This window comes from Colossoma macropomum, unplaced genomic scaffold, assembly GCF_904425465.1.
Source record: "Colossoma macropomum unplaced genomic scaffold, Colossoma_macropomum, whole genome shotgun sequence".
Lineage (NCBI taxonomy): Eukaryota > Metazoa > Chordata > Actinopteri > Characiformes > Serrasalmidae > Colossoma > Colossoma macropomum.
Genome location: NW_023494791.1, coordinates 4,332,287 through 4,348,449, shown reverse-complemented (window position 1 = coordinate 4,348,449; position 16,163 = coordinate 4,332,287). Strand labels below are relative to the sequence as shown.

General features: G+C 39.1%; 1 protein-coding gene across 1 annotated transcript in view; it reads left to right on the top strand.

The window, feature by feature from the left end:
- Positions 1 to 13,553, top strand: part of zmp:0000000760 (collagen alpha-1(XXII) chain) — a 36,305-nt gene extending 22,752 nt beyond the window's left edge. The window contains exons 19-27 of the mRNA XM_036573392.1: positions 72 to 143; positions 240 to 275; positions 3,669 to 3,713; positions 3,796 to 3,828; positions 4,938 to 5,084; positions 5,683 to 5,859; positions 9,671 to 9,761; positions 11,591 to 11,668; positions 13,196 to 13,553. Coding sequence (XP_036429285.1) covers positions 72 to 143; positions 240 to 275; positions 3,669 to 3,713; positions 3,796 to 3,828; positions 4,938 to 5,084; positions 5,683 to 5,859; positions 9,671 to 9,761; positions 11,591 to 11,668; positions 13,196 to 13,509 — 993 coding nt within the window. The 3' untranslated portion in view covers positions 13,510 to 13,553. The remainder of the gene's footprint in view (positions 1 to 71; positions 144 to 239; positions 276 to 3,668; positions 3,714 to 3,795; positions 3,829 to 4,937; positions 5,085 to 5,682; positions 5,860 to 9,670; positions 9,762 to 11,590; positions 11,669 to 13,195) is intronic.
- Positions 13,554 to 16,163: the final 2,610 nt, after the last annotated feature.

The window sequence follows — 16,163 nt, the reverse complement described above, 5'->3', positions numbered from 1 at the left end:
TCCCTTGAGGTTCTGAGGCACAGAGAACATAAACTCTGCCTTCTGGTAAATTTATACAATGTTATCTTCAGGGCCTGCAAGGTTATAAGGGGTCTGCTGGAAAGCCAGGAAGACCAGGATTTATTGGGCCTCCAGGAAGAACGGTGAGTGTTTGGAATAGATGTTCCAAAGCCATGTGAAGTGAGTTTAGTTTCTATAAAGCATTTCTCTCATCCTAAAATATGGCATTTTATCACCAGGGACATGTTGGATTACCTGGACGACCGGGCGCAAAGGTAATGAACTCTACTCACCCCACCAGTATAAAAGCATGTTCACTGGACAACAATCTTCAATCTTTAAAAAGGCTTTGAAGGCTACCTGCATAAGGTCTTCAAAACACATGAATAAGCAATGAATTATATACTTACAAATTTCGTAGTTGAGTATTTATGAAAAGCTTGTGCCGTTAATCGCAAGATGACATAGTACATGTAATAAGCCTGGCTTTTTAAGGGGGTAGACATCTTAAAAGCTGAAGTTTTGTACTTATAAATATATAAATTTGATACAGTGTTTTCATTTAGGCCTCTGCGTAGTCTTGTATGAGCTCCATCATTTGATAACATAGTTATAACAGTGTTATAAATAAAACAACCTGTCCCTCACTTTAGTTTAAGGTCCCTTATGTCAGTACAATGTTATTGACTTCATGAAACATCTGCGATTAATAACATAATTTGTTCATAAATACTCAAGTATTGCTTTATAACTATGTTATTCAATGCTTATTCACGTATAATAAAGTCTCTATGTAGGTAGCCTTCAACTGAAGTGCTACCGCTTTTCTATTCTGTGCTAGCTTGTGGTATTCTCAAATGAAAATGAGCCGAGTGGAACATCGTGTGCTCTTGTAATAAAGACATTTACAGCGGGACACATGGCAAGCAGAGGTTGTGCACCCAGACAGGTCAAGCGAAGGGCTTAAAGTAAATCAAAGTCCTGTAAATCTTCATCACCACCTACATTTTTCTGCGTCCATAGATTTCTGCTGACAGGAGCAGGGGTCACTGCCACTGAGCAGGATCACATCATAGTACAGTGTTCAGGCATGCTCAAGTTCCTCTTTCCATACTCTCATATAAGCCAATCTCGCTGAATCGAAGAAAAAAGTCCCCGTGAAGCAAAATTCATTCGGTATGACTCATATTTTCAGGCTCAGATGTCTGTAGGTGCACGCATATCTTGACATATCTTCACTTAATATTAACAGCAACATTTACCATCAAACAGCAGCCAAAATCCTGTCAGTTTAGCCTACATTGAAACTCGCCAATGAATTGCTTAATCACTGGCACATGATCCATTTCAGTAGTCTTGACAAGCAGGTGCTGAATCTGAGACCACAGAAGTGCAAACACACACGTTTGCCGCATGCGCATGGACGTGCACGTGGTCATCTGACAGTTCGGAACCCCCGAATGTTTTAACGGTGGTGTCACGTCTGTCCGTCTCTGCGTTCAGCTGCACGCAGCCAGCTGGCTCAAAGTTCAGCCACACTACACAGTGTCTGAGACTGAAACCATTGACTCCTGTGTTCTCCTTCCAGGATCAGCCCTTCACTTCAGTCTAACATTTTGATATTTTCCACAAACTGAAGATCAAGCGGTAGAAGTCTCTACGGAGTTTAGACATTCATGAAAAATTTTAAGAGAATCAATTTTTCCATAGTGCATCCTGTCATGTGTTATTGCACGGCATAGTGTATTTTCTCATCTTCAGGTATTTGACTTTTCACAGAATGAGTCAGGTGATTTCTGTATCAGCCTGTGGTTTATAAACAGTAGAGCATCAATAAAATGATGAATCAATAAAATTAATAAGTCATTTCAACACTTGAATGTACACTTGAACATATGGAGCTAACACGAGTGATTTCTATACTATACTTCTATAAACTATATTTACTATATTTACTATACTATATTTCTATAAACCTCTATTGTAAGGCCATTAAGGCCATTAAGGTCAAGTTATTCATTTTTCAGTTCAACATATATTCCATCTTCTATTCCTTTCAGGAGACTCACTTTCAGTCTTTCAAAGAATCTGCAGACACACCTCCAAAGTTCAGTCTTAGAAGCTGGTTGATCATTTTCTGAAGTAATCAAACACACTCAGTGGTGTCGAGGTCTGGACTCTGGGGTGGTCAGTCCATTGTTCAGCTTCTTTGTTTGGTGTGTCCGTCTCCTTTTCTCAGTGAGGTTCTTCTTGACAGCTACACATCCTTTCAGACCCACAGCGCTGAGTCGTCTTCTCACAGTGGAAGGATGGACAGAAACACCTGTGGATGTTTTCAGATCTGAAGCAGCTTGATTTTCTCCTCTCTCTCAGAGATGAAAGCTTTAAGTGCTGTTTATCTGATGGGGGCAGTTTTGGGGTCTAATAGCTCTTCCAGGTGGTTGTTAGGAGTCTTGATTTATCTGGAGCTTTATTTTTCACTTCCTTATGTAGGTGGATTATCTTAGATCTAATCTCCTCAGAACCATCTCCTGAAAAATGAGTAACTTGAAAGCCATTTTGATTAGAAGTGTGATCTGTGACTTTTGCACCGTGCTGTACATCGGCCCCATATTCCAGCAATTCTCATATCAGTGACTATTATTGGTGTATTTTATTTTTCCACTCATTAAAGATGCACACAAAGTGTTCTCGTTTAAAGCTGCATTGATTATGTGACACCATCTATCATGCATGGATGGTGAATTTTTAAAATGCCCAGTCGTGACTTTAGTTTTCTGATTTTTGGTCGATTTTCATTAGACTTTTTTTTAACACACTAAGCTGACACTATGTGAGCTAAATGAGCGTAAGAAGTACACCAGCGCATTTTCATTACTTTTTGTATCAGCCAAAGTTGCAATATAAACATTTTTTTGCTCTGTACTGAGTCAAACTGGCATTACACACTGCAAGAAAATTATATCTTAGCATCTTAAATCTAGTCAATATATCTAATATTTCTCATTATGAGATCATTGTAAGGATATCGTAAGATTATTCAACTTATATTTAGACATTTTTACGTCTTTTAAGCAGTTTTATCTGGTGAAAGTGTTTTATTCCATCGGCAGACAATTTTACTTATAAGAAAATAAAGCTTAAAATAATTTTACTTATAAGGAAATAAAGCTTAAAACAAGTAAAATGATCTGCTAATGAAATAAGACACTTTCATAAGACAAAATGACCAAAAACAAGTGAAAAATGTCTACAAATGAGTTAAATAATCTTATAATATTCTTACAACAGTCTCATAATAAGAAATATTAGACATACTGACTACATTTAAGATGTTTTCACTTGCTAAGACAACATTTTTTGGAGTGCAAATGCTTCCATGAAAAATTTGTGCCTAATTACATAACACGCGACATTGAAAGTAAGAGGCAGCTGACTGTTTAGCACAATAACTCGTGCATAATTATGCCACAACATTTTGGTTCAGGTGTAGCAGCAGCACTGAAATCCAGCGCGAGTTCTCTGACCTGCCTCACATTATTAACCTCATAAAACTGCAACACAGCTGCAAAAATAAAAATAATAATTTGTCTGACTTCAGAATTTGTTTGGAGCAAAAATCATCTGACCCCCTCATCTACTATGAATATTGCTTGTTTGTCTTACAGGGAGCCATGGGTATTCCAGGAATTCAAGGCGTAAAAGGGCAGGAGGTAGTAAAGCACTAATTCATTACAGTTTTTGTGCACATGTGCTTTAAGCTGCTCACGTTTAACTTTTTGTTTGTTCATGCAGGGAGTAAAAGGACAGAAAGGCCCAAAAGGACGGGTAAGATTCCCTTTACATTTTGCCCTGCTTGGTCAGCTGTAAGTTGACTGGTCTTACTTAGGCCCAATCCCATTTCTTATCTTTACCCCTACCCCTTGTTTTCGAGTGTCACCTTGTCCCTTGGAACTGAGTTACAGGGTAGTAGTTGAAATGGGACCCTCAAATAAAAAGAGCATCACTTCATTAACAGCTACCAGCGCTGCTCTGTAGGCGACCCTGCCAGTCTGCAGTGACAGCAGAGGAGGGTAAAGTTCAGCTCCTCACTGCTGGGCTTTAGTTACATTTAGGGCATCATATGCCTTCAAAGAGGGGGGCAATTATTTATTATCACCCACCCCTAATTCTTCAGTGATATGAAGCTGAAGTCAGATATTCGCCAGCTTCTCGTTCTCATTATCCTGTTCCACCTTAAATGGAGCAATAACTACATTCTGGCGTCTCAAGCATCAGAACTGCTGTACCATTTAATGTGGAGTGGGAAATTTAGCTATCCATCAGCATATTGTTAGCGATTTTTTAATGCTTGTTATGAAGAAAAAGACTATAATACATTGAAACGGCATTAAACTAAGATAATACAGTGGTTATCGTAATTTGTTAACAGAGAAAATTCTCACATTTGTGGGTTTCTTTGGTCGCTTGTTCAGCCAACTTGCTGTGTTTTCTTTTTTCTCATATCTCTCTGTTTGGAGTCTCTGAAAAGCCACCGTTTGGAGGGTCACGTAGCCCTAACACTTCACCCTACCCCTCTATCTCAACACAAAACAGGACACCCTACCCCTAGACGTGAACTTGCAAATTGGAGGGGTAGGGCGAGGGGTGAAACAGGGTTGGGCCTAAGTCTTTTATATGATGGCTCTGTGACTTCAAAGTACACATCCAGGATTCTACCCCAGTCTAGTTCAATGCTGTAACAGATGTAGAAGTGCAATTAGATTTTTTCAGAAACGTGTATGTGCACAGATGTAACAAATGGCAGCAGCTTTGCTTCAACATCTGCGCCTCCCTCTGCAGTTCCAATCCTGCCACTCGGTGCCAAGACGAATGCGACTTTCAGAGTTGACTTAATATCGTATATACTGTATAACACTGATGTTTGTGTGTTGAAGGTTGGGGATAGGGGTAAGCCAGGACCTCAGGGAAGCCAGGGGAAGCGAGGGCCAGCTGGAGAGCCTGGTCGTAAAGGCCGCGTGGGGACCAAAGGAGTACGAGGAGATGGAGGACCAGTGGGCTTTCAGGGACCTCCAGGACCACCAGTGAGTGCTGGCTGTGCTGAATGAGTCCTTAATCGCTGTGCTTTTATTGACATTCGAAGTACACAAAGGGATACTGGCTCTGACTTACAAATTATAACAGAAAGAATGAGGAATGTGCACGTCTGTTGTTTGGCTTAATAAAGACAAACAAAGAGTGTGTAAGGGTCAGTTCATTCACTCGGAACGGTGGACTGTTTGTCTGAAGGGTCCATTAGCAAAAATAGCTTCTAGAGCAACTTTTAACCAGCTCAGTGTCTGTTCCTTTACATTCTCACTCAACTTCAAAGGTACAGTCACTGTGCCACTTGGCACTGCGCGCATGAAATGTGTGGTATCCATTTAGTGTCAAGAGCGCTAGTAAACGCTTTCTCGTTAGCGTGGCTCAGCAGCCCGGGGCGAAGGCTGTAAATCTGTAATGAGCCCGGCGAAATATTGTTGGCTGTGTTTGTTTCTCCCTCATTACAAAGCTACCCATTTCCTCTGTAAGCCTCTAAGCCTCTTACCATGGGGCAAAACAGCCCAGCGCTGGGCGGTCGGCCTCAGAGCTGGGTCTGAGCCAGCGTCAGGGGTGGAAATGATCTGTCTTTCTCTCTCCCAGGGCCCCACACTCGCTGCCCAGCACGTTATCGAGGTCTGCAAGAAGGTGGTGCTGGAGCAGATGTCCACCTTCGCCAACTCAGTGAAGCGTACGTGCGCTGCCGTTTGCCCGCTCTATGGAGAAGTGCCCATGGGTGCCCCAGGCCCTCCAGGGCCAAAAGGACCACCTGGACCTCCTGTGAGTCACCCCTCCCTGACTGGGCTTAAACCAAGAACAGCTAATGCCTGGAAACATCGGCCTTAGATGTGGTTTGGTTCAGATATCACAAACTAGTAATTTATGCTTTCCAGCTTCACTGCATGTCAAGACACGTTCTTTGCAAATGGCACACAAAGGAGGAACACGCTCCATACATCAGCTGTCTCAGCATCTCCTGAGCCAGCTTTGCTATGTCCATAGCATGTGGGCCTCTAGAGAACATGCCGCAGTGTTTGGCACTACTGGGTGGAATTACAACATTCAAAATTTCCAAGCCTCCATGAAGACAAATAGGAAGTTAGAGACGAGGCACTTGCTCTGTGTTGAGCAGTTCTTGGAGAGAATCCCTCCTCTACTCTGGAGTGGAAAGCCTTTTCCATATTTCTCGAGCAGACCCTTCTCAGCTTCTCAAACATTTTCACTTGGGCGGCCCAAAGGCCGATAAAAGTTCACCAAGCCTCAAATACAGACATGTAAAAATACAGAGCTGTAAAACTGGCTCTGTCGGAGTAGAGAAAGTCCTCAGCACAGCACTTACAGTGCTTTTAAAGACCTGACTGGTGGGTTCCTCAAACTTTAGGTACAGTTACAGTACTGTGTAAAAGTCTACAGAGAGGTACCTGAGAAAATTAGATAGATAGATAGATAGATAGATAGACATACAGACAGACAGACAGACAGATAGATAGATAGATAGATAGACAGACAGATAGATAGATAGATAGATAGATAGATAGATAGATAGACAGACATACAGACAGACAGACAGATAGATAGATATGTAGATAGATAGATAGATAGATAGATAGACAGACATACAGACAGACAGACAGATAGATAGATAGACATACAGACAGACAGACAGACAGACAGACAGATAGATAGACAGACATACAGACAGACAGACAGATAGATAGATAGATAGATAGATAGATAGATAGACAGACAGACAGACAGACAGACAGACAGACAGACAGACAGATAGATAGATAGATAGACAGACATACAGACAGACAGACAGATAGATAGATAGACATACAGACAGGCAGACAGACAGACAGATAGATAGACAGACATACAGACAGACAGACAGATAGATAGATAGATAGATAGATAGATAGACAGACATACAGACAGACAGACAGACAGATACATAGATAGATAGATAGATAGATAGACAGACAGACATACAGACATACAGACAGACAGATAGATAGATAGACAGATAGATAGATAGACAGACAGACAGACAGACAGATAGATAGATAGATAGATAGATAGACATACAGACAGACAGATAGATAGACAGACAGACAGACAGACAGATAGATAGATAGCCGTAAAATAAATAAATATTTGAATAAAATATACTAAACAATAAACAAAACAATAAACAATAAGGGTACAAAACCAGTGGTGGACGAAGTACACAAACCATGTACCTGAGTTAAAGTAGAGACACCCAAGGTCAAATATTACTCCAGTAAAAGTAGAAGTTCCTCCCTTTAGACCTCCACTTGAGTAAAAGTACAAAAGTATTTGCCTTCAAATGTACTTAAGTATCGAAAGTGAAAGGACTAAAAGATTAATTATGGCTCTGATGTCCTATTATGATTTTTGTAACAAGACTGATTAACTTCATTAACTCATTTTAGATGAAAATACTCCAGTGTCGCTCTTGGTAAACCAGTCTTTTAATAGAATGTCATTAATTAGTGACGCTGATGTCTATTAAAATTATCATAAGCACAAAACACTGAAGACGAACAGTTTCTATTAGGTAGAACTGAGTGGCTCTGAAATCACTTTACAAACAAGCAAAGTTTCAGTTTAAGATTTTTTTGCAACTTAGTTTAAATAAAAATTAATTTAAATTTAAAGAAGTTTAAGTTTAATAAAAACTTTAAACTCGGATTCACAAATGAGTTTCCTTTACTAAACTGCATCTGTAGGTCTCTGTTCATAAACATAAACTAGCCAAAACAAATTTACTATAAAATGAAATAGTTTTTGTATAAATTCAGAAAAGACCCGTCAGTCACAACTGCATATGAGTACATATTTCTATATTGTGGTCTATTTACACAAAGTTAGGTTAGTTCATCATTTATGTTGAATAGACTCTCCCAGAATTTAACGCTGCTGCTCTGATGTTGAACCGTGTGCCGCACTGGGTCGGTATGACCAACAGGTCAAAACAAGCTCAGAACAAAGTGCGCTGTGCCCTGATTGGTGTTCTGCTTTGCGCTTCTTTCATTTTGACATGTTACATTTTTATACACACATAAACCAAAAGGAACGACAGATTTCTCAGAATGTAGTGGAGTAAAAAGTAAGATATTTTACTTTGAAATGTAGTGGAGTGAAAGAAAAAAGTCACCCAAAATGGAAATACTTTAGTAAAGATACACAAAAAAATACTTAAGTACATTAACGAATTACATTCACTGTACAAAACTAAGTAGAAGTGAGAGGATAGAGACTAAGAAAGGAATAAACGTAGTAAAAGAACTAAAAGAAAAGTAGTAGATCTAATATAGGCTAGAAAAAACGTCACTGAGGACGGAGCTGCTGCAATCGGCTACCGCTAGCTCGGCGCCATCTTGGACATATTTATACACAAAGATATGCATCTGGACATTAGTCAAAAAACTCAATACAAATTCATTCATTTGTGAATTGGATACATTTGATGTGCGTCTCCTCAAAGGAGTCCAGTGTTTACAGTTGTTAGTTTATCTAATCAGTCCTTCATTAAGGTAAATCAGGCGCTGCTGCTAGAATTTAGAGAACCCATGCGACGGCTGGAGTACATAAGAAGTCAGGAACCAAACCTGTAGTGGGTAATTCTCATGAAACGTGACTAAAACTGGGACCCAACCTGAAAAAGTTCAATCACTAAGACTAACACCTGTAACACCTGGCTGAATAATCAAAAGACTGACTGATTAAATGGATTGTAAATTGGTTTTTAGTAACGTTTTATAACTAAAGCCACTGCAAAGGAATAATGATCATTTTTTCATTCCCAACTTTTTTTAATCTGTAGTCTGTATTTTAAAGCTAATCTATTAAAAAAAATAAATATATATATATATATATATATATATATATATATATATATATATATATACATTTATAAATATATACTATAATTTGTACTATTATATATATATATATATATATATATATATATATATATATATATATATATATATATCACATCACAAAATACAGTATCTTGTAGTTTAATGTTATTACTGCAACACATTGAGAGTTACTGACGTTTCTCTTTTTACTTGTGCAATATAACATTCTTTTGATTGGTTTACTTAGAGTTTACAAAGAAAACACTAAAGCTTAAGAATTAAAAAATTCTAAATAATGTGAAGAAAATTACACTACAAAAAAAAACACCAAAAGACTTGAAAATAGAAAGAAATGAAAAATTAAACATTTTGCTGTACCATTTAAAGCTTCTATGATTGTTTCATGAACACTGTTTCTGTATAAAGACTATGACACTTAAATATTAATGGACGTGGTTTGAGGCTGTTTTGTGAGAATGACTTATGTTCTTCTGAGTTGTGTTCTGTATTAATGTTAAATATTGTTTCACTGGCAAAAACAGTAGATAAATAGTTGTAAACAGTTCTGCACACTACTGTATGTCTAAATTGTTGAACACTGCACCTCCTTAGTTCAGTATCGTGGTATATATAGCACTCAAAATTGATGTTCCATCCACAACTAGACTGAAATATGTCCTTTTTGACTGGTGTGATATTAGGGTGATGCTGGCACTGATGGAGCTGATGGAGAAGTGGGTCAGCAAGGATTCTACGGAGAGGGCGGTGATCCAGGAAGACAAGGAGAGCGAGGTAATACATCATATATACGTATATATATGGTCATAATGTTGACATAATGTTATATCTAAACTCCAGAAGCACTGCTGTGTCTGATCCACTCAGACCAGCGCAACACACACTAACACACCACCACCACATCAGTGTTACTGCAGTGCTGAGAATGATCCACCACCCAAATAGTCCCTGCTCTGTGAGGGTCCATGGGGGTCCTGACCACTGAAGAACAGGGTAAAAGGGGGCTAACAAAGTATCAGAGAAACAGATGGACTACAGTCTGTAACTGTAGAACTACAAAGTGCACCTATATAGTAAGTGGAGCTGATAAAATGGACAATGAGCGTAGAAACAAGGACTTGGTCATGATGTTATGCCTGATCGGTGTGTATATATCTGGTCAATGAGGACTTTATGTAGAAATCAGCATTAGCAATGGTCCTATACAACACAGCTTAACTTGATAGACAGACAGACAGACCGACCACTTCATTAATCCCAGGGAAATCCTCACGTTACAGCAGCAGCTTGGCTGCAGCATGATATGTTCCATTTACAGTCATTTGCAAAAGTTTGGGCACCCCTTGTTAAATGTCTTATAGTAAGTTAATAGTAAGTTAAATCATCCTTTACACAGAGCACACTCATTTTTTTACAGTTCCTGTTTATTTCCTAAAAAATGGCGAACAAAAATGTGCCCTGTACAAAAATGAAGGCACATTTTATGTTTTATGTTTAATTATTTTATGTTAACTCAGCAAATAAACTAAAATTATACACTAACATTTGAAGAAAAATGCCATATTTAAAACCCAACAAATGACTGTACAGTGACAGCAGCACATTTTTGAGATTTCTATTTCAGTAGTCATCTCTGCTGAGTATTTCAGCTGAGACATGACGCTGTTCAGCTGGTTAAAGCTGCTGATTCTGTACGCAGGCCAAATGAATAATTCGCTCACAGTGGGAGATACTGTCCCTCTTCAAGGTGCATTTGTCAGGTGTAAAAGCCATACTTGTGAGATACGCACAACTGGATCTGTTTCCTTAAGTAAAGACAGCCAACATCTGTCAGCAGAGTAGGAGTAATAAGGTTATTAAGCATAACCAGCTGTGTGGCTCTCACGCCAAATAACATTAACATGACTGATGAGTGCACAGATGCAGTCAATGGATGTTCAGGAATGGAGTGTTTGAAGAAGGATTACCGCCGATGTTAACTTGCTTTGTTTGGACACAGAATGAGATATGAAAGGTGAAAAATGAAAGGAATACATGCAGATGGTTCATTTAAATGTGCATGGAAATCATAATTAAAACCTAGATGTTGGTGTTTATAGCAGGCTTGAGATACTGGACACACCTGCATAGCTGAGACATGCGCCAGGTCAGCGTTAGAGAAGTTTTGACAGGTTAACTTAAAAAATGCTGCAGAATATCATAATAATGGGACCCTTTTCCCAACTCCCCTTCACCTCCCTGCAGTCGTACAGTACATTACAGATAACACAGTGAGGACGGTGCGAGTTGTCAACTATTAGATATTAGTACTAAGGTCCCTGTTGTATTCATACTGCGTGATAGAGATTAAAGGCATTTTTCACTTATTGTTATTTGGCCTGGTGTCACATCTACGGTACTGTGCCCAGCCAAGCTAATGAAGAGTATTTATTAGCCGTTTTATTCAGTCATTTAACAATGACCTCATCACTACACATGGTCGTTAAATCAGTATGACCAGCTTGTTCTAGTGTGGCTGCTCTTTCCTCGGGGCACACCACTCATACACCCAGGTTATAGTTTGGTTTATTGCAATTTCTTTGTTTTTGTTTGTTTTCTTCCAGGTGATCCAGGAGAGAGAGGAGACAGGGGTCCTAAAGGCTATGGCCTACCTGGCCACATTGGAGACCAGGGGAAAAAGGGTAATTCTAACTTAGACAGTATTCATGTGGTTCAGCTTCACTCTCCCAGACTTGTTTACAGGGTTTTTATTATGGAAACTCATGTGTTTGAATTTGCTTGAAGCATAGTATTTTATCATCCTCACATATTAGTCCTCTTACAGTGAGGATGAATATGTAATGATAAATTTATAGATAATAATAGTGAGAGAAGTAGTACATAGTAGCCTCAGGCTGATAACTAGTATTAAGCAATATCACAATAATTTAAATCTTATTATGCAAATATATTTCACTCTCTTTCATGTTCATGTGATTTTTTTACTGCTTCGCCTTTATTTAAACATTCCCTTTGTACAATCATTACAATCTACAGTTCCAATGTGCACATCTGAAAATATTGCACTAAATTACAGGCTTTACAAACTACTCTGAACACCACTCGGAACGATTATAACAGATTTCCACTCTGGCAAAGAATGCTGGGGAATATGCAAATTAAACTCTACTACGAGAACCACTGGATGTAAACAGTGTTACGTGCCATCTGTGCAGAACACAGTTAAGATTGTAAATCATGGAAGGGCCAACATAATGGAAAAAACAGATTTTCCTCTAATTGTTTTCAAATAAAGGAGTTTAATGTAGAATGTAAACATGGTTAAAGGCTTCAATATGTACGGATTACCCCCCAGTTCATACAGTCCAAATATGAAGACTGAGCTGCAAAAATATTCCATTTTTGTGATGTCACAGAACCAACATACTTGGTTGGTTACATACATCCACCTATTCAGCCTACAGCAGTTTAGCTCCGCCCACTCACAGGCCTGGCCACACTGGAGACCAGGGAAAAAGGGTAATTTTAACTTGGACAGTATATCAGTTACTGCATTCATGGGGTTCAGCTTCACTCTCCCAGACTTGTTTACAGGGTTTTTATTATGATCCACCTATTAAGCCTACAGCAGTTTAGCTCCGCCCACTCACAGGTAAGCTATGAAGAGTGTTTCAGTGCGGACTGCTTATTGAACAATGTACAAAACTGGGCAGACACTGTCCAGAAATAATAAAAAAATCTATTTTTTTTTCTATTTTTTTTTCATTTTTCTACTTCCTCTGGAACCGAACAGCTTCCTTTTACTTTGTGTGAACATTTTGTGCTGACTGAACCAATAGAAATGCACCAAAAATTGCTTGGAATAAAAGCTCTTTACATTAACTTACATTAAAAGTAAATAACATTTTTGGCCTGTCTTGGAAAGTGACCATTTTGGAGATACTTGTTTTTGTTAAGACAGCGATGACATCACAGTCTTAAAGACACAGTAAGGAAAACAGCCTGTTTGATTCTAAGGGATAAAGAAGGCTGGGAAAATGGTCATGTTAAAATCCATTATGACTGTTTTTGGAACATAAAAATAAATAAATTGTGTAAAAATGTAGGATACGGGTGCTTTCAGTAATATTAGATGCTAGATGGTAGATGCTCACATATCAGCCCAACTATAAAGGTCTTAGCTTGAAGTTTCACTGTCATACTTTCAGGTCAGCGCGGACGACCTGGCAGGGCATATGACGGGCGCCCTGGTCAGATGGGCGAGAGAGGCCACGTTGGCCGTCCAGGACTGAGGGGTCACCCTGGACTACGTGGGGTTCCTGGAGTTTGTCTGACCTCAGGCTGTGCTTTGCTCAATTCTACTGCCAAAGGAGCACCTCCGCTGGTACCCCAGTGGGCCCCGGAGCCAGCACCACAGCGCTCTTCTCAGCGGGGATCTCAGCGGGCACCTCAGAGGGCACCCCAGAGACCTTCCCAGCGCTCATCCCAGTGGACATCCCAGAGACAGAGGACACGCCAATGAAGGCAGCCAACAAATATAGAAAAAGATCACTTTGTGGGAATGTGATAAGAGAAACAGCCAGTTAAAGAGAATCAATAATGTAAATATATATATGTTCATACACTCTCCATCAAAAGACTGTAAGATACCAAATGGTATTCAGTGCAGAACAACGTAAAAGTTATGGTATATCCTTCTGAAGAAAAAAAAAAATATTTGCAAATGTTTTGAAATATACGTGTAAAGTTTTTAACAGATCACCTCTAGTCACCTCTTTTGTTTTCAGTCACTGCTGTTTATAAAAAAAACTGAGAAAATGATGAAAATGATGCATTCTTGATCCCAAGTTTTTCAGCTCTTACTTCTTATGTATTTTTTTGGCCACACTTTATTTGGATGGTCCCCTATAGATGCTCTACAGATTCTTAAATCATTAACAAACTTTCTGGTGATGTTCAGTTGAATATTAACACCATTGTAGTTAGGATTAGGATTAGAGGTGTAAGTTTTGTCTTGAGATTAGGGTTAGGCTTAGGTTTAGTGTTTGGGATAGATTTAATAAAATCTTTCACACTGAACTTGTTTTTATTTTAATGTTACTTAAAGACAGACTAAACATTTACACAGCATCTGCAGTGGACCATCTAAATAACACTCAACTTCACGTTCAGTTGCATTTAATGGATATTTAGTTGAATGTTACTTAAAGATTTACTGAGCATTTACAAAGCATCTGCAGTGGACCATCCAAATACAGTGGTACCAATTTTTAAAGTCATTTATCACACGGTCTGCTCTCTAATTCTTTAAATCTATGGCAGTTTGGTCTTCATTTTAGTTTTTTTACACACAGTACTGTGCAAAAGTCAGAGACCACACTTCATTTCATTTCCAGTCAAAACAGCCATAACATTATTAACTGTTTACGTGATGTTTCTGAGGAGATCAGACACAACATAATCCACTTGCGTAAGAAAGGAAAAAGTCAAAGGAAAATGAGTGAAAAAAACAGCAGTTTCCGAAACTGGGCTTCAAAAAATGATTAAAAGGTACAGAGAAAATGGGCCTCCTAACAACCACCTGGAAGAGCTGGTAGACACCAAAACTGCCCCCATCAGATAAACAGCACTTAAAGCTTTCATCTCTGAGAGAGAGGAGAAAATCAAGCTGCTTTAGATCTGAAACACAGCAGAGAATGTTACGGCTTCTAAGACTGAACTTTGGAGGTGTGGAAAAATATCGTTGCAGATGAACCGGTGTCTTCTGAATGCCAGAAATTTATTTTTTTTTTTAATTCTTTAGTGTTTTCTTTTAAAAATCTAAGTAAACCAATCAAAAGAATACTATGCGGCACAAGTAAAAAGAAAAATGTCAATAACTGTCAGTGTGTTGCGGTCATGAGATAAAACTGCAAAATACTATATATATATATATATATATATATAGTAACCTATAAACCTTTAAAATACTTACTCTGACAACGGTGTACAGATGAAAAACAGCAGAGCTCTCAAAAATGTATGACATAAATGTATGTAAATTTGCCAAGCTCAGTTGGTGTAAACTCTCAGTAAACGCTGAGGTAAGTGTTATGTTTTCTGATGTTAAAATGTGCATCGTTTGCAAAGTGCTGATGAACAATCGCTATTGAAGGAGATGAGCCCTGGACTAACTCATCTACAGGCAGCTCACAAGTTCCGTGTTGAAACTGCACTTTTCAAACTGATTTTAAACACCTCAGTGTCGCTGCTGGACTGAGAATAGTCCACCAACCAAAAATATCCAGCCAACAGCGTCCTGTGGGCAGCGTCCTGTGACCACTGATGAAGGACTAGAGGATGACCAACACAAACTGTGCAGCAGCAGATGAGCTATCGTCTCTGACTTTACATCTACAAGGTGGACTGACAAGGTAGGAGTGTCTAATAGAGTGGACAGTGAGTGGACACAGTGTTTAAAAACTCCAGCAGCACTGCTGTGTCTGATCCACTCACACCAGCACAACACACACTAACACACCACCACCACGTCAGTGTTACTTCAGTGCTGAGAATGACCCACCACCCAAATAGTACCTGCTCTGTGAGGGTCCATGGGGGTCCTGAGCACTGAAGAACAGGGTAAAAGGGGGCTAACAAAGTATCAGAGAAACAGATGGACTACAGTCTGTAACTGTAGAACTACAAAGTGCACCTATATAGTAAGTGGAGCTGATAAAATGGACAATGAGCGTAGAAACAAGGAGGTGGTCATAATGTTATGCCTGATCGGTGTATAATACACTATACTATATATTTCAGCCCTATTCAGTCATCACTACTTTTACAAAGAATCCTGCAGAACTCTGGGAGCTGCACCGTGTTAAACTGAGAGGATTTTAATGCCGTCATTAATTATAGGGGATCAAGGCACTAAGCTACTACAAGATGCTCTTAAACCTAATGATTAAAACACAACCCACGTTGCACTGTTGCAAAACAATATCAGGTTCTGACACGATCGTGGTTTAGCTGCTTTGGGAACGTTCCCCAGTCTTCCTGTGTGTCTGTACGAGACCCCATAAGTCTGAGAAACAGTCAGGAAGCAGTGTGGTGTTCCCTCATAATGCTGCACCAATTCGTTCCATGGAAACTCTTATGATTTCTCTCCATCTCTCCCTCTGTTTTTCTCTCTGT